This window comes from Schistocerca nitens, chromosome 1 (assembly GCF_023898315.1).
Source record: "Schistocerca nitens isolate TAMUIC-IGC-003100 chromosome 1, iqSchNite1.1, whole genome shotgun sequence".
NCBI classification, from domain to species: domain Eukaryota; kingdom Metazoa; phylum Arthropoda; class Insecta; order Orthoptera; family Acrididae; genus Schistocerca; species Schistocerca nitens.
In genome coordinates, this window is record NC_064614.1 from 403023372 (window position 1) to 403043527 (window position 20156).

The 20156-nt window shown below is 37.5% G+C and overlaps 1 protein-coding gene across 1 annotated transcript in view; it reads left to right on the top strand.

Moving 5' to 3' along the window:
* Positions 1 to 20156, top strand: part of LOC126250209 (M protein, serotype 5-like) — a 296377-nt gene that overhangs the window by 68246 nt on the left and 207975 nt on the right. Inside the window, exon 6 of the mRNA XM_049951543.1 lies at positions 10079 to 10195. Within this exon, the coding sequence (XP_049807500.1) occupies positions 10079 to 10195 (117 nt within the window). The remainder of the gene's footprint in view (positions 1 to 10078; positions 10196 to 20156) is intronic.

The following is a 20156-nucleotide window of genomic DNA, read 5'->3' on the forward strand; positions in this document are numbered from 1 at the left end:
TTCATTTCTGAACACAATCAAAATCCGCTACAGACATGACAACATGAGCATCTCTTTCCTTAGAAACTAATAATATTTCTCATGTTTGTAACTGTACCTATTTCTGAATTGTACTCCACTTTATTGGATATGGAAGTATTATGTAACACTGGTAGTTTGCATTCATTCCTATTACTGTAAATTTAATTATAACATGTATCCTAGCTTGATCAGTGGTTACTTCTACAGTAAATATATGATGGAATAAAACTATATTCTTACTTGTTAATGGTAGGACACACTGCAGCCCTTTGGGATAGTCTCTTTGTGCTTGTTGTAATGCTACGAGAATTTGCTGTGTGTTTGCTAATGTTGACCTCAATTGCCCGTGAGCAGCATGGTGTATTGCCTCATGTACTCTTGCATTGTCTAATGTGTTTGCTAGAGTGGGTAGCAATGCAGCTACTAGCATTTTATCATCTAAACTACTCAAATGAGTTTGAATCTTCTCTAAATCACTATTCAAAACATATCTGGTTCCACATGCAAATTGCTAACTTCTTACTGTTCTAGTCACATTGAGTATTCCTTGCTCCATATTCCCTATTTGTGTCGTGTGTCGTTCCTATTTTTTCTCATATCCTTCTCTAATTCTTGTACACTATAAATGTTACTGTGGATGTTCTCAATACCTCATTATCTGCTGTTCCAAATATCATTTTTAATAGCTTTCTTCCTGCATTTAACCAACATCGCTTCCTTCATACTGATGCTCATGGTGCAATTTATATTACCTATTACAACTGAGCCCTCAGTTTTTCATACTAGAGTTTCAGCTCTTGGTACTCACTTTTCTTATCCTCCAACAATCCTCCTCTATCTACCTCTTTCTGTAATGCTACAAACCTGTCTTGTAGTATTCTTACTTCATTTCTCACTTCCCGAACATCAAATGCAAACTCAGTTATCCAACTGTGGCTTGTTAGTAGGACATCTGCTTTTCTAACGAACATGATACCAATGTGCTGTGGTTGATCCTGTATTATATCTTCTTTGCAACAATATAGCAGTGCTATGCACAGAAGAATTTTTCTGGTCAGCATCTTGGCACAACCTGAGAGAAAGGTAAACATCAGTCTCTCCCCTCCTTCCTTTAAAGAACTGGCTAAAGACAAAACAGTATAATAGAAGAAAAAATGATACTAACGTAACAACAACAATCATGATACTTGGGTTACACTGGAAAATCTGACTTTACTTACTCCTATATCCAAGTGAATAAGCTATATCCTTCTTAATTAGTTGCTTCATTCATTCATATGATCTTTCAGGACTAGTTCAAGAGATCTGTGGCAATGTGTCAACTTCTCCCTTAAATGGTTTGACTTGAATGACATGCACTATCAACGTCCTTGTTGGTAACTGCAATTTTACATTGACTGGTGAAGTCATTTCAACAACCTGGTAGTACTTGATACTTAGTCAAAAATTTCTTAGTTTTGCATATCGAAGAATAAGGATTAGTTAATGTCTATATTGTGGTAGTTTACTTGCTCTTTGCTCAGTATGCTCTTGTTTTTCTAATGCTTTTGTATTGGCGTGTTTCACCATTTTTCAAATTTCTTTTAACTTTTTTGCTAATTCTTTCACTGGTTCACCTTGTGGACCCAGTTTCTGTTGGAGCACATCAAAATATGATGGCATTTTCCTATCACATACAACTTTGTATGGCGAGAGACCCACTCCAGAATAAACTTTTGTACTTTAGGCACAGATGACTAGGTTCAGATAGACATCCCAATTTAAATTCTGTGAGTCAATGTAGTGGCTCAATATCATAGATAGTGTATGGTGAACTTGTTCAGTTCACCCGTTTGCTTGAGGATGAAGTGGACTGGTACTTAACACCTTAATTTGTAATAACCGACATAGCTGCCTCCTGCCCTGGTCATGGACAGACTCTCAGTATAAGAAGCTGTGCCAGTCCTGGCACCTGCACCCTAGCTAGACATCGTTCCTCATTTGTTGATACAGATTCTTAACCCAGCCTGATACAGCATGGGTAGCTGCTACTGGCTGAGGGAGTGTACTCAATCCCACTCCATGCCTCTTCTTTCCTTGACCATCCTATCCATATTTTGTTGTAGGCAGCAGGCATTGAACCCAGTACTGCTGGCCTGGTAGAATTGTGGACAATTGGGAATGTGAGTCTCATGGAAAGCGTGCAAGGGGTAAGTCCCTGCAGTTGTGCTATTCATCTGTGACCTCGGTGGCTCAGATGGATAGAGCATCTGCCATGTAAGCAGGAGATCCCAGGTTCAAGTCCCGGTCAGAGCACACATTTTCAGCTGTCCACATCGAGGTATATCAACAACACCTGTCGGCAGCTGAGGGTTTCAGTTAGTCATCATTTATTCCAGGGAAAAGCTGCACGGTCATCAACAGTATTCTGTTCTTTCGAGAACAGTTACTGTCTTCATATATATAGTTAAAGGCTACCCAGCCATTGACCTTCATCTGTGCAAATACGCACAGGTTGCCCAAACTCTTACGGGAATCGCCAAAGCATGCGCGAGTAATGAGTGAATGGGCAAATGTCTATAAGGTACATTGCATATGTAGAATTGTGGACAGTTGGGAATGTGAGTCTCACGGGAAGCGCACAAGGGGTAAGTCCCTGCAGTCGCGCTATTCATCTGTGTCCTCAGTGGCTCAGATGGACAGAGCGTCTGCCATGTAAGCAGGAGATCCCTGGTTCGAGTCTCTGTTGGGGCACACATTTTCAGCTGTCCACATCGAGGTATATCAACAGCACCTGTTGGTAGCTGAGTGTTTCAGTTAGTCATCATTTACTATGCTTCCTGTCTGCCACAAATCATGGCATAACCAGTGTATCTTATGTGAAGGTGGTTGAACTCTGTTCAAAATTTTATAAATTGTAACCCGTATTACTCTGTGCCATAATGTTGGTACCATCCACAGGAAACCCCCATTGCAAATGTAATGTCACAATTAGAAACATTATGTTGAACATATTGTGTCAGTAAACACTCCAAGTGAACTGAAATGGTAAGTGATTTTGAAAGAATATTGAACAAACTCCCCCATTCAATTGCCCGTGCAGCACCCATAGACATTTTAGGCAAGCAAATTGAAGGTGAGCCTTTGTTAAAGTGTATCAACTGGCCTGAAGGAACTGTCACCCCATTTACATGGGGCCCCAAAACTAGACTTCATAAACTGATACCCCAGTACCGTTTCTGGGAGGTCATGTAAACACTTCAAAATCGATTCTGAAAATTTGCTTCTAGCTTCTGGTTTTCCAAATCTGCAATAGATTTTTCCTCCCATGTGCACACAGTACCATTTTTTAAATGTACTTCGATTGCCAGGTTCTGCCTCATTCTCAAAATATTTGGCTAATGTGGATGGAGAGACTTATTATGCAGTGAAGGAGAAGCAGAAATACTAGACCAAGCATGAAGTCCTTCACCTCTAACAGTTAAGTGAAGAGAATCAGTGTTTGTTCTGACTAATTGAAACCTGGAAGAGTTGTTTTCCAGACATGATATTTAACTAGACTACCAATTATTTTAGTTTTGTTTTTTTGGTTTCCACATCTTTATGAAGGGCTATATGCAATGAAACATATACCTCAGCTGAAATCAGCTGTGCTTACTGACCTGATTCAAATGTTAAGAAAATGGGATATTTAACATGCACACTTTGTAGCCAGTGAGTGATAAATTCTCCACTATATTATGTTAAAAGTTGTTTTTTCCAGGAATGTGAAATATTTTGCCTTGAGTTTTCCATTTAAGTCTGTTAATAATCTTGTTCCATATGGTTCTATGTGGAAAGCTTTCATTCAGTTTTGGAGGTACCATATTTAAAAATTTATCAAAGATAGTATTAAATGAAGTACAGCTTTCAAAAGACCATTTAATCTCTCTAAACTTAAGCCACTGGGACCAATAACTTTCAGGTGTTTCACATAAGATTAATGCATACCATGATTACTCCCCATTTTGAACTTGTTGCTCCATTGTATTCACTCTTTGTGCCTCTCAGTGTGACATTCTGCATTCTTTTAATTTCACAGGATGAATATCAGTTACCAATAATACTTCTGGCACAATAATAATTGAACTTCTCCAAGAGAATACTGTGAATTGCATAATCAAATGATTTTGACAAACTACAAAATTTCCACTTAGAACCATTTCTTCATTAAAATTTTGTATGATCTAATTCATCAATTGAAAGACAGCATGTTATATGGGGAGCCTCTTTTGAAATCTTACTTAAGACTGACTAATTACCTTACTTTGAGAGAGCTGTGTTGTGCTTCTTGCATACATATTCTTTCCTAGGATCTTTGGATAGTAGGAAGTAGTGAGACTGGTTGCTAATAATTAACATCTGTTCTACTGTATTTTTTGTTGTTATCACACAGAACAGTGAGGTGTAGAAATTAGAAAAAAAAAATGTTAAAACTCACTCACATTTCCATAGGCAAACTCAGCTATGCTAGATACAGATGCAGAATCAGGATGCAATTCAGTATGCCACAGGTATGTCAGGTTGTTGACACATTATGACACTATCTGCTGGGTGAGAATATGCATTCAGCTGAAGGAAGACTATGACAGAAAACAAAAGGAAATGAGACAAGCATATTGATAACTCATAAGACATGTTGCAAGAAACTTTATCTCTTTTGCAGGAGCACTTAATGACAAACTGACACAGCAGTTAACAGCTTGTTAAGTGAATGTAACAGAATAAGGACTATGCATGGTCATTACGAACCGAGCCTTGCACCATAGCCTTGTGGTAGCTCCCTTTAAATATCCCAGTTCCCACCACGAGTTGATTGTTGGGATTGGTGGCATTCAAAGTAATGGCATTCAATTCCATGATTATGATACAGTAGTGAATCTATGTTGTAGGTGCTCCAGCTCAGTATGTGAACTAGCTGAAGATGTATACATAAGATGGTGGCGTACACCTGGTGAACTTCAAGCTACTTGCCACTTACTGTCTCCTGATACAGGAACTGTCTGTCTTCCAACAACACCATATTGCAGGGTACTGCCAGTATGGGACTTCATTATGGATGCCAGCAACAGGTTCTCTTGGGGTCCATGTTCTTGTTCAACACACCGGCACCTATGGGTGCTGAAACCTACCAGATGGTGGGGATGAGATCAACAGACTACATGACGACCAGTGCTAGGTACATAGCAGATTGATCATAAAGGGTTATCGTAGTATTCAAAGTGGTACCAAGGACAATCCAGCAGCCATCCTGAGAAGACCTCACACTGGGCATTGGCCATGCCTTCTCACTGGCACCAGCCATGGCACTGGGGTCACTAAACCTCCCATGTGTTTGCAACCACTGAGCTGACTCAATGGGCATAAGCCAGAACCGAATATGCAGCTGGATAAGCAACAGTCGAGGTTGGTGCAAAAGAATGATGACTTGTGAACAATGAGGGTAAAAGACTTAACTCTAACAATGTTTTAGTAATATTGTTAATGCTACAAAGGCTCCCAACAGCTATTTTGACAACATGTAGAAATGTCTCTAATTGGCCCCCTGTTTTGTAAAGAGCTGTGACAGTAACATATTGCAGTCTGCCTGAAAATATCCATTGTGATGTAGTGATATATTGCATATGTGACAGAATAAATTGGCTGTATGTGGATAACAGGTTACAAGTAATTTATTTTCTAACATTTTGGATGACTTGAAGTGGTGAAGTATGTGTGCAAACTTCAACTTCTTTAACAATAAGACTTACTTGAGATAGTAAGCCAACTTTCCTAGCTGGTTAGCCTGCTGTAGAAAACTCCTTTTCTCTTCTTCTCTGCAGTATATTGTTGGGAACAGAAATTCCTCAAGACTCTTTCACTTATAAAAATAAGCAGACGCACACAGTTTCTTTTGCTTCACTTAACAATGTGTATTTAAACATCAGAATTTTACAAATCTCACTCTCCACATGAATAAATACTGTTAAGTAAGTCTCCTTGAAAGTCCAAATGTTAGAAACACAGTTACATTTACAACAGAGTTGGCCTGCTAACCACGACTCTATTACATAGAAATCATACAACTGTCTTGCCTCTATGCCTCTAGCAAGTTCAAGTTAAAAGTTACTAAAAATCTTTTTTCCACTCAACTGTTTTTTTTTTTGTCATTAACAAAAGTCACAGTTATAAAACAGCACATAATAACACAGAAGTTCCTTGGTTCTGCCGTGTGATTTCATTACAACTGCCAATTACTTGTCGGTGCTGTTTGACTGCCACGTCTACCATCTGCTCACGATAAACTTTGGACCTGCACACACAGACAGGTGACATGCAGTAGATAGTGTTCCTTCCTCCCACTCACATCTAAAATACCTTGTGTTCAAGATGACTGAAGGCTGAGTGGTTCTAGAATTTATGCCGAAATTCACGAAGCACTACACAACTCTTGAGAGCTTTTGGTTTTTGGGCAGTTAATTACACTGTTAATTGATTTGTCAGAGCATGGGTAACTGTGATATGCCTGTATGTATTAGGAATTACTTCTAGCAATCAATCTATTACTTTCTCTTTTGAATTGTCTGTGCCAATTTTTTGAGCCACTTTCAGGAAGTGATTACTAAATATGTTGGGTACGTAACTGATATATTCTGTTATTTGGCTGTTTTCTTTAATAACATAGTCTTTACATTCTTTAACTGATTTCTCATTTTTTCTTTCAACTATAGCTCATATATATTTAAAATTATTGTCAGAATTATTAATTTCGATGTTATAAAAAGAATAATTTTTTAAAATCACCTTCCTTAACACAGCACATTGTACAGGGTGGGTTTTTCCACTGTGTACAAAATCCAGGCATTAATTAATGAGAAGATATGGAGCAATAAAGGTCTAATTAACTTATGTCTGGAAATGCATGGTTTCCATGCTAGAGACCATTTACTCAGCCATGCATTGTTACAGAGACTGCAGTCTAATACATGTTGTACCATGCAGCCACAATTACAGTATGTGCTGAAAATAGTTTCCATGCACCTCAGTGCATGTGTGTATGCACCTTAGCATGTTCTGTCTCACACATTCATGTCAGCCATGCTGCATCTGAAAAGTGTGAAAGGCAGCATGAATATGCTGCTTCAGGGTTTCCATATCTGGAGTGGGTTCTGCATAGACAACACTTTTGAGATGGCCTAATAACCAGAAATCGCACTGGTTGAGATCTGGTGAACAAGCACACCATGCAACTGGATCCCTTCATCTGACCTATCGACCAGGGAAGATGGGATTGAGATACACCCATACGTTAATGACAGAACGGGCTGGAACACCATCATGTAGCAGCCACATTACCCTTAGAATCATCAATGGCACTTATTTCGGCAGGGGAGGCAAAGTCACCCACAAGAAATTCTGATAGTTATGGCCTGTTAGGCATGAAAGGAAGACGTCCCTCAATACAGTCACCAATTATCCTGGCCCTCACATTCTGGCTGCATTGATGCTGATGATTTGCTGTCACCATACCAGGGGGATTCTGCATACTACCCCATAGATGACTGTTATGAAGATTGAAGATACCATTCTGTGCAAAGGTGACCTCATCTGTGAATAGTATGGATGGAACAAATCCTGGAATCATTGTTGCCTGGTGAATAAACCTGTCACAAAACTGCTCCCAATGTGGAAAATCTGTCTCTAGTAATCCCTGCATGTGCTGTAAGTAGTAACAATTGTTATGAAGAATGTCCCACATGGTCATCTGGCTTGCCCTGCACTAGAAGGCCAACTGTCTGGTACTGACATGGCAGCCACCTTTCACAGTGTTAATCACATTTTCCTCCATGTCTGGTGTCCAAACATTTCTGGTACATCCTTCATAATTTCCTGCCTCCTGAAATGAATCTGTCTCAGACAAATGGCAAAACACTGTTGTAAACATTGAATGCTGTGGTGGTTGTTGTTGGGGATATGTCTTCTGATGCAACCTTGCTACACAGCACCCATTGCCATTTGTCTTTCTGTAAGTAAACACCATGTTAGCAAGCTCTCGATCACAATACAGAAAAATTGGACATAACATTAACAATCAATATGTCAGGAGAGGGCAGCAGTAAGACATGATGTATGAGGAACAGTACCACCCTCAAAAAAGAAACCATACATACTATAACTGTGGCTGCATGGTACAGTGCATATTAGGCTGCAGACTCTGTAACAAAGTGTGATTGAATAAATGGTCCCTAGCATAGAAACCATGCATTTCTGGACGTAAGTTCATTAGACCTTTTTTATTCTGTCTCCTGGCATCGATCAGTCCCTAGAGTTTGTACACGGTGGGGAAAACTACCCTGTATTTTGAAATATGAAATTAGCACTATTTCTCTGTTTTTTTCTTTTTCCGCTAATCATTTCAGTCAGTTTCATTTCACAGCACATGGCGTTTTGATTCCTTTCGTGTTTCTAGCCATTTTTTATGTCTTTTTTGTGTCATACTTATTTGTTTTCTTGGGAAAAAACTGTTGAAGATTGGTAGAATTCCATCTAGAATGTCCCAGGTGAGGTCAATATTCATGGAAATGACAGAAATGATCACTCAAAGTGCAGGTCCAGTAAACATGGTCACTATAATGCATACCTTAGCAGCTTCGAACATTTCCACATGTTTCATACTGTGAAACAATTTTGTTTGCAAGCTCTTGGCTTCCTATATTTTTAAAGGTGGTACACACCTCTTCTATGGGACAACTGTTCATAGCTTTTAAGATGTGCATTTTAGAGCTCATGTTTACTAGAATTTTTTTGCTTCTAATGATTGTTCATGTGATATTTCCGCATACTGACCATCCTTCTGGGACACCCTTTACAAATACAATAACAATTGATATCTTTTACAATACAGATATTCTTCCATTCAGACACTGTAAGATTGCCAGGATTAGTATAATGCTTTCTTTTGTAATTCTTGTAGGTAAATTAATAATATCACTCAAGATATGTATGTTATGATGGACTTCCAATTCGTTTATCTTTTCAGAATCTTTCACAAGATTAATATTAAAACCTTCACAGACCATCATTTGCTTTCTTAAGAACTAAGTGCAATAATAATCACGCAGATTTTTCTAAGAATACTTTTAAGTTTCCCAGTAATGATCTCTGTACTTAAGAACCAATAAATAAATTTTCTGGCAGTAGTAATTCACAATCACAGACTTCAAATTCTTGATAACAGAAATCCTAACAATATTTATACTAAACAAAAGCAACGAATTTTACATCAGCACAAAGGCGAATACAGGTATGCTAGAAAGAGTAAATTTTTGTTGTCAGTATGAAAAAACTGTCATTTACATGACAGGCAGAGCAACAAAACCAGACTCTTTTGGAAAATAACCATAAATTACCAGACAAAAATGACAGGTTTATGACAGGCAGACCAACAAAACCAGACTCTTTTGGAAAATAACCATAAATTACCAGACAAAAATGACAGGTTTCAGCTGATAAGTTTTTCTATAGGGCCTGAGATTTTGCCCAGGACATGCTTCACATTTTGGCTGTATCTTGATTAATACAGCTTAGTTACATCTAAAAGTAGTTACACTCAGTATTTATTTCAGTAAATGAAGTATGGGGGTTTTAATAAGAAATATTTCATTTGTTTCCTCATTATATACTTATGAATGTTAGTGCAGTACATCAACTCCATGAAGTGTGACTTAAGGAGAAGTTTGGAAACCACCAAGGAGTAATTTTATGAGGTTTTCTATGTAAGGTGTGACATTGTTGTTCTTGAATATACAATGATGCTGTGGTAATACGAACCTAGTAGCTATTTACATCCTTAAAAGAACATAAGCTGCGTAACATAATAAATTCTGAACCATAATCTTTTCTACCATCATTCACTTGAATTTAGAAAGTGATCTTCTTCTGTTTAAGAAGTGTAAACAATATAAGAAATCAAACTCTTAAAAATTAATCAAGTAAAAATGAGATTTTTCCATATTTGAAAAGAAATACCGAGAATAGTGCAGAGTTCTTCAATTTATAGGAGCTGGATTCACTGAAAGAAGAGCTGGAAAAACTTCGGTCTCAACCAGCTGAGCCAGACCAAGATCTTTTGGGAGAAATCCAGAACCTAAAGGATGAAAATGAGAGGCTTCAGAAAGTAAGATCTGAATTTATGAAATGGTTTCTCATTCTGTGTGTGCATTTTGTATTGGGTACATCTTGAATTAGGTGATTTGTTGAGATTTTTGTGTATGTTTGCAGTTGTTTTTTCCATTAATTTTAACTTTACTTTAGATATCTGTTTTTTCTTTAGCATTATCATCAGATGAGTTTTTTTTTCCATTTCCCAGTGCTACAGAGATAAATTTCCTCTCAGTTTTACTAAGTAAATCACACAACAAACTGTACAGGATAATAAATCTTATAGATGCTGGAAGTAACAATGACACTGAAAATTTTGGGTTTGGTTGTCATAATGGGTCTTGTACATATATCGAATATCCCTGCTGAACAATGTAAACTCACCTTTATGTGCACCAATCTGTTTATTCTAATAGGGATGTAGCTTATATGTCTCCAGATCATAAAGAACATGAACAAGATGTTCAAACATTTAGGAGCAGAACATGCCTTAGTGGCACATTTGATTGCTAAAGCATTCTTTTGTTCATTGACAAATGCATTTATTGATCCATGGTTAGTAGAAAAAGATGATGAAATATTTAAGAGCAGAACATGCATCAGTGCCACATTTGATTGATAATGTGTTCTTTTGTCCATTGACAAATGCATTTATTGATCTGTGGTTAGTAAAATAACATGTTCAAACATTCAGGAGCTGAACATGCTTTAATGGCACATTTGATTGATAAAGCATTATTTTGTCCCTTGACAAATGTATTTATTGATCTAGTAGACCTTACAATACATGTAGCAACTGGAAGCAGTGGATTTTACTGAAACATGGAAACATAAATGTAAGAATCAGTAAATTCTCAGCAAAGAAAGCAAATAAGTGAAGAATTAGTGTTACTATGGGTCATGTTAAAATGCTGAAAATTAGATATCAGTAGTTCAGAAATGCACTTTCAAGTCACCCATGCTTTGTCACTTCTAGCATGCTGGCAATAGGCAGCAACTTACTATATTATCAGACTAGCACAGAAGTTTGGTGACCAGTTTCGGACTTTAGTCCACTATCAAATCATCCACATAAGTACTACTGTAACACCATATTGTGTGTACACTGGCCACATTGCTTGTATGATAGCCACTTATCTACTCATACATGCAATATGGCCAGCATACTCACATTATGGTGTTAAGGTAGGACTTTTGTGGATCGCTTGATAATCGACTTAAGTCTGAAACTTGTTGCCATTTTAATAAATACAAACTTCTGTACAACTTTTAACAGTTTTATAATTTCATTGAGTCATATTTTCCATGAAAATATGTCCAGTAGTATGTTATGCTGCTTTTGGGAATACTTTACTTCTATGCCAGTTTTGCCACAACTAAATTAAAAATGTTTACTCAAAACTGGGAACATTGCTGCTAAAATTTATAAAGTAATTTGCAGTGTATTCCATCTATAGCAGAACCATTGTAGTAATGGAAATGAGCGTCACTTGAAGTTATCTCTGGTCATCCTTAAAGTTCAGTAATTTGTTACTGTATGGCATAAATTTGATTACATTACACTGTGTAGCGGTTCCACCTACTTTTTGATTGTCATCAGTGTTGATGTGCTGCATTGCCACACTGGCCGAAAAATGAGGTTTGGAATTCGGGCACTGACTTCAGTAAATAATGTAGCCGACAGATGCACAGTTGCATTTCGCAGCACTTTAATTTCACTGTTCACAACCCACAATCGCCCCCCCCCCCCTCACCACATACACATTTAATATGGCCTGTGCACTATTGTTTAAACTTTCCATAAACCTCATTAATAGTTAGCAGGCAAACCTCAACATATTGCTACAATAGTTTCCTGTTGAACATCTATGAGCAGTAAAACCTAACCACAAAGTTCACAGTTCTCAAAGAATATTCAGGTAATTATGGAGCAGACACTGTCATTGTTTTTACACATGGCCTAATTGTTTAACACTTATTACACTGTTAAGCTGAAGCATTGATGTTGTCCTAACCCGCACAGGTTACTCATATGAAACTCGGCATGGACTGTCTACCTTGTGACCAAAAATTGGGCCCTTATATATCATCACAATAATAGGTGCTGAAACTACACATTGTTCAAAGTTTAATTTACAGAAATTACAATTAAAACTCATTAAATTAACAGGCTAAATTGAAAACTTTTTTCCTTTTAACAGTTTCTTCTACTGCAAGAGTTAGGCCAAATTATTTGTTTACATCATGAATTTCCATATATAGTCATGCAAAGAATACTTTTGACAAAACTTTTAATTACTTTGGAATTAATTAAGGATTGATTTGGTTAACATGTTTTCGAAGAGAGCCAAATATATACATTCAAACGGGGTGATTTTGGATGTTTTGTTGTTATTTTTATTGTAACTTCCATATATATTCTTAGATTAAATTCATTGTCATGGAAGTGGTAGAGTATATGTGTAACAAATAAAATATCCCAGAACCAGAAAGTGTAGTGTAGGTATATTTATCTGAGACAGTTAAATGAAGTGTCCAAAGTCACCCCATGGATTGGGATGATTTCGGACAAATGTGTTTCTTAAATCTCTGTCCGAAGTTACAGTATATAGAAGGCGAATTAGGACAGTTACTGCCTTTTTTTAAAATTCTACATGCTTTTTATTTGATTTTGGTGACATTTTACACATTTTAAGATTGCCCTTTGTTACGAATAAGTGATATGGAATGATATAATGAATTTTATATATTACAGATAAGTTTCTATTTTGCAATAGTTTAAACAAACAAAATTTTACAGTTCTTAACTGAAATATTAGAAACAAACAGCAACAAACAAAGTAATTTAACTAAAAGGTCAAAATAATTTTTCTCACTCATCATTCTAAATTAAATTGCAAACACTTTAAATAAACCATTGTCTTTGAGTCTAAAGCACATCTTCTTGAAAAATGAACATTCCTCTTGTCTCAACTGGTGTGAGAAGTTTTCTCAAAATTTGCAATTTTTGTATTGTGTCTTCATTGGGGACATTAGGGAACACAAATGTGTTTTTACTGTTCTCATGTGGGTGCAAGAATTTCACACTTACTTCCATTGCACCAACATTTGTGGCTACTCCAACATACTGCCTTGTTTGCTCCTTGCTTCCACATTTATATTTGTACTCTGCAACAAGAAAAGACTCTTCTTGCAGCAGTAAAACTTCATTGGATGATGTGTCGTTTCCACTTTCACTACTGCTAGAAGCACTTTCACTTGTTTCAGCACTGTTTTTGTTTCCTTGAAAATCTCAGCCAGTGATTGATTTTCCAGGTTGAACATCTAGTTTGTGGTGGCAGTGAGAGCTACCAAGCTTATTTGGAGGATAATGAATTTCTTTGAGAATTTCTTCAAAAATGGAAGACCATGTGTCTGCATTGCTTTGCTGGCTCTCCTCATTATCAGGCAATTTTTGTAAGACATGATCTGGATCAAAAGGGATTAGGCTCATGGTGCAAAATCCACCCTTTATCTTTTCTTTGGAGTTTACTGAAATCACAGTCAGTGTCTGCTTCAGAAGAGATGGGAAGGCATCCTTGTAAATGGTCCCACGAGTGTGTTTCTTCCAATCAATTAATACAGCTTGCCATGCTGCTTTCACTGGCCTGAAGAAGCTTACATCGAGTGGCTGGAGGAGGTAGTGGAAAGGAGAATGAATGAAATATTGTTCCGCTCACACTCTTCAATAACAAATAAAGACACATGATGTGGTCCACCTTCTTGCCATGTGTCCCACAATTGCTCTGATTTGTAAAGGACATACGGAGGAAGCAGTTTACCATCAGCACTAGCTGCCATCATTACTGAGACACTATATTTTGATGAGTCCATCACTTTTTCAGCATACTTACTCCCTCGTTTAGTAATTATCTGCTGCTTGCCTGGATCATCTGACATGTTGATTTCATCATAGTTGATCATGTTGCTCAATGGGAGATTTTCCATCTTTGCCTTGATATTGGAGAAAAACATCTTAACAGTCTCTTTGTTCACTTCTGCACAAGCTCATTTAATATTTTCACTTCTGATTGTCGTTTGAGGAATAAATGTACCCATTCTTCTCCTGGCAAATTATTACAAAATTTCTTCTCTTTTCGGCCAGATTTATCAAGGTAGCCTTTAACTAAACATCTAATATCTAATTTAGTGAAGGGAAATACACAATGTGCAGCCCTCAAGATACCTTGCTTCAACATTTCTTCTTCTTCTTCTTCTTCTTTATTTAGCACTGGCTGCCCTCGCATTTTTTTTGGATGTGCTTCCTGCACTTTATTTTGTAGGGTTGATTTAGGTATACCATACAAATCACACACTTTTCGGTATGATAATTTACCACTCTGAATATCACAAACAGCTTTATCTAAAAGTTTCGGGTCATAATTACACCATACTGTAGCACCTCTACTGCTCTTATACGTTCTTGGCATTGTCCAAAATCATCCCACACAGTATACACTCTTGCAAAAACTGTCATTATTTTATAACCTTGTACGAGAAACTTGACAAACTTGAACAGAAATTGTCTCAATGCTGTTAGCTACTGAGTGCATCGACAATTACAGTTACAATAACATCCTGCTTGGTGCAACAATAGAAAGTTTCCACTTTACGAGAATGCATGGATTTTTAACACTGAGACTGTTCATCAATTATTCACCTAGGGAAACAATTGACTCCAGATAAAAGTTGTGGAAAGTGATAAATGCAATCTTGCATTTAAAATAACTGGTGCATGGATGTAAAAATAAGTAACTCTTTGTTTCTATGCAGTGGCAAAGAGCAAATAAGCCATACTGTCCGAATTCACCCCAGTGTTCGAAATCTTCCCATTTGATGATACTTTAAGATTACTAGTATTTTATCTTCCAAACATTTATAAGTAGTGCAGAATTGATATTTGTTTATAAGTCAACAATGGAACGTAAGTTAAAAAACAAGTACTGATTTCTCCCTATAATGAAAGATACTAATTATGAATAGTCAAAATAAATTAGATAATCAATTACATACATAAAACTAAGCAGAAAATTAGATCTGATGTTATATTCTTTAAAACTGAGGACCAACCTTTCTCTTTTATGAAAATGAAAATTATACTTATGTATGTTAATTAGTTAAAACTGAAAAAAATGAATTTAAGGAGGCAGATGGCAAAACAAGAGGGGAATTGAAATCATCCCGGCTTGCTTCGTCACAACAGGTCTGGTGTTTAACATTAACAAGTTTCAGGAACACTTGCACAAAGAGCCATTATCAACAATTAAAAACATAAATCTCATCTTTTTAGTTTCAGAGATAAAATGAACAAATACTAATAAAAACAATATAGTTATACAACACACTTCACGAGTCATCAAAATTACCTAGGACCATTTTCTTCACATTCAGTATATTTACTTCAGCAGATAAAGATAATTGTTGTAAGTGCTTGTATTGTTGTTGTTCTTGTTGTGATCTTCAGTCTGAAGACTGGCATGATGCAGCTCTCCACATTACTCTGTCCATTGCAAGGCTCTTCATTTTTGAATAACTACTGTAACTTACATCCTTCTGAATCCACTTATTGTATTCATCTCTTGGTCTCCATCTGAGAGTTTTACTCTGCACACCTCCCTCTAGTTATAAATTGATGATCCCTTGATGTCTCAGAATGTGTCCTATCAACTGAAACTTTCTTCTAGTCAGGTTGTGCCACAAATACTTTTTCTCTTCAGTTCTGTTCAGTACGTCCTTATTAGTTATGTGATGTACTCATCTAGCCTTCAGCATTCTTCTGTAGCTCCACATCTCAAATGCTTCTGTTCTCTTGTCATCTAAACAGTTTGTTGTCTATGTTTCTTCCATACATGGCTACACTCCAAATAATATCTTCAGAAAAGACTTCCAAACTTTTAAGTCTATATTCAATGTTAACAAATCTGTCTTCTTCAGAAACACTTTTCTTGGCATTTCCAGTCTACATTTTATATTTTCTCTACTACAGCCATCATCAGTTATTGGACTGCCCAAGTAGCAAAACTCATATATTACTATTAATGTCTTGGTTCCTAATCTAATTCCCATAGCATCATTTGATTTAATTTGACTGCATTCCATTATCCTTGTCTTGCTTTTGTTGATGTTTTTCTTATACCCTCCTTTCAAGACAATGTTGATTGCATTCAGCTGCTCTACCAAGTCCTTTTGCTGTCCCTGATAGAATTACAATGTTGTTGGCAAACCTTAAAGTTTTTATTTTTTCTCCCTGAATTTTTAATTCCTTCTCCACATTTTTCTTTGGTTTCCTTCATAGCTTGCTCAATGTAGACAGAATAACACCAGGGATAAGCTACAACCCAGCTTCACTCTCTTCCCAATCACTGCTTCCTTTCCACGCCCCTAAATTCTTATAACTGCCATCTGGTTTCTGTACAACTTGCAAGTAATCTTTTGCTTCCTGTATGTTACTCCTGCTACCGTCAGAGTTTTCAAAGAGAGTATCCCAGTCAACATTGCCAACAGCTTTCTCTGGGGCTACAAATCATATAAACATGGGACTGCTTTTCCTTAACCTACGTTCCACAATAAATTGTAGGGTCAGTGTTGTCTCTTGTGTGCCAACATTTCTCTGGAATCCAAACTGGTCTCCCCAAGATTGGCTTCTATCAGTTTTTCCATTCTTCTGTAAAGAATTCATCTTAGCATTTTGCACCCATGGCTTATTAAACTGATAGTCCACTAATATTCACACCTGTCATCACCTGCTTTCTTTGGAATTGGAATTACCACATTCTTCATGAAGTCTGAGTGTATTTCACGAGTCTCATATATATTGCATAGTTTTTTTTAGGCTGACTTTCCTAAGGCTATCATTAAATCTCACATAATGTCATCTACTCCTAGGGCTTTGTTTCAGCTTAGGTGTTTTGGTGCTCTGTCAAATTCTTCTAGCTGCATCATGTCTCCCATTTCCTCTCCATCTACATCTTCTTCCATTTCTTTGTGCCTGCAACTTCATCTCCATTGTATAACCTCTCTATATACTCATTCCATCTTTCAGATTTCCCTTTTCTGCTGGCACTGGTTTTCCATCTAATTTCTTCATATCCATACAGCTGCCTCTCATTTTTCCACAGGTTGCTTTAATTTTCCTGTAAGCAGTATTTACATGTGGTCTCACAAAAGGGGTAAGGGGTCTGCGTGTTGCATGGCACGACCACCAGTCACCGCCACCACATCTGCTGGCTGCCACCACACCTGACTTTCAGACAAAAACCTGCTGGTAGCCAGCTGTGTGCATGCTTTCCCTGAGTTAACCATAAACAGCATTGCTATCCGATTAACTTAAACTTACCTTTATTTACACTGGGTCCTCAAAACGATGTTCCTCTGTGGTAAGAGTAGTCTGATGTCTCCTGCACTCATTAACAAACACTTACCAAATATCAGGTGCCAAAATCTGGGAAATGATTTGCCATACCCTGCCTTCCAAATCTTTGAGTGTGTGGCGATTCGATGCAAATACTTCGTATTTTAAGGTTCCCCAAACATAAAAATCACATGGATTCAGATCTGGGGAACAAGGAGCCCATTTAACTATCCTGTCATCAGAAACACTTCATATTGCTGTCTTAGAAGCAGTGGTGAGTAGTTGTGCACAGTCCTGCATGAAATAACCATACATATTTTCATTATGTAAATTATTGAAAAAAAAGGATGCAGTATATTGTTCATATACCTGTCTGTTAGAACATACTGTTTCATTCGAAAAGTTTGGTCCAATAATTCATCTTGCACTTATTGCACACCACGCTCCTGTTTTCACATAATGCAGAGGTTGTTGACATAAATCATCAGGGCTTTTGGAGTTCCGACATTGATTGTTCTGAGAATTTATGTATTCTGAAAAATGCAACCATGCTTCATCAGAAAAAAAGCATCTCATGTCATGCACAGACTGTAACAGTCAGTTGGAATAATGATGTCAAGCAACAGTATCTGAGTTCCTCTGTTGATGCACTACTGTTGTTTTGTATGGTTTCAATTTCAGTTTGTGTAGATGCTCTTGGCACACCAGTCTGAAGTACCAAATGATGCAGAAATTATCTCAGACTTCTTTCCAAGGCCTCCACTATCTTGTCTAATTTATTTTTGCTTAAAACACTATGTTCTCTAGGTCTTTGTTTGTGTAACACATATCCAGTTTCCTGAAGATTCTTCACTAATCTGTGTATTGTTGAATGATTGGGAACGTGCACATCAAGAATTTTCTGTATGAACTCAAACCGACATTCCATGTATGATTCTATTTTTGCATAGTTCAACACATAAAACACTCACTGATCCTTTGTGTATACCATACCTAATGGGAACTTGAGAAAGAACTCAAAACAAAACACCCAAACACTCAGTTGCACCATACAGAAGACACACACATGGTGTTTGTGTCTGAGGACTGGGTCCAGCACCATACAGGCAAAATTTTATCAGGCAACTTCCTCTTTCTTTCCTTTCCCCCAGTCCACATTCACCCACAATTTTACCTTTTCATTCTTTTAATTCCTTTGAATTCCAATCCCCATTAGAGTTAAATTTAAATTTTCATCTCCCTTAACTATTGGAATAATTTCTTTTATCTCATATATTTCTTCAATCTCTTCACCACCTGCAAAGATAGTTGGCATATAGACTTGTATTTCTGTGTTGGATGTGGATGTCTTGTCTATCTTGGCTATGACAATGCATTAACTATGCTGTTCCTATTAGGTTACCAAAAAAAAGGTGGAGCCCTTCCACACCTGCACCGGGATCATGGCCAACTCAAATAGTCTACTGCCATCTCTGCATAAGGGTTAGTTTTCACTAAAGTGAGGTGTCACAGGATGTAAGTTCTGCAATGTTTGCATGCGTCTGATCAAGCTTAACCATTAATACGTGCTCATCTGGAGATGGATTGGGTCAAAAGTTGAATGAAGGGTAGCAGTTTAAAAGGCAGAGGAAAAAAAGTGCCAAGGCAAGAGCCAAAGGAAAAAACAACCTCTGTGATAGTTAGGCCGGGTAGTAAGAGCAGTAGCAGATGTCTAGCTGCCTGCGACAGGTCATGCAAGCGTAAGCTTTGTTAATAGTGGGTATCATGCATGTCGATACCATTGACATTGAGCGGTGGTTTTACTCAGTGGCTGCTGCTGGGTGCTGGTGTTGATCTCTTGGTCAGCATCAGGAAATGTGTAACAGTTAGTTTCATCATCATTTTGTGTCCGATAGGTCATATATCAGATGCACAGTGTAGGGTGATGTTGGCGATTTGTTTGTGCATCAGTGGGTGAGCTCGTCTGTTTCCCTGCTGTAGCCTGTTAGTCGGCTTTAATAGCAGCTGGTATATCTAGTCAATGTTGCTGATATGCAGGGGCTTGCCAACATTTGTTGCTTGTTGGTGTATGCTAGCTTGCCATAGACGGTTATGCCCTAGTTAGTAGTGTCATTGACCACTTGTGCTTCCACCTATGGTTGTTATCATAGTTTCCCAGAGTAAGGATGAAAGGATTATTTGAGTGTCTCAAGTTCCTGTATCGTTGTGTGGCATGTTTTTGAATTCTTCCTTGAGGGTTTCAAGGAAGTATTCATTGTGAAGATCCACAGTGCATGTGTAGCATGGAGTGTTGCTAATGATTCGTAGCACTTTTTTCTGTATGATCTGTAGGGTGGTCTAATCAGTGTCATGTACACAGACCTCGACACCCTCCTATTCAGTGCGCTTTCGCTGTTGAGCGTTGGGTAGATTTGTTTGAGCCTAGCGTGCGCTCCGTTGGTAATGTATTCAATGTGGTCCCCCCCATGTAAGTTTCTGGTCCAGCCAGACACCGAGGTATCTGTCTTTCTCTCAGAAACATATTGGGCATGTATGTAGTGTTATCTGTCTACTGTATTGGTGTTTGCACAGTAGTTTTGGTCTGAGT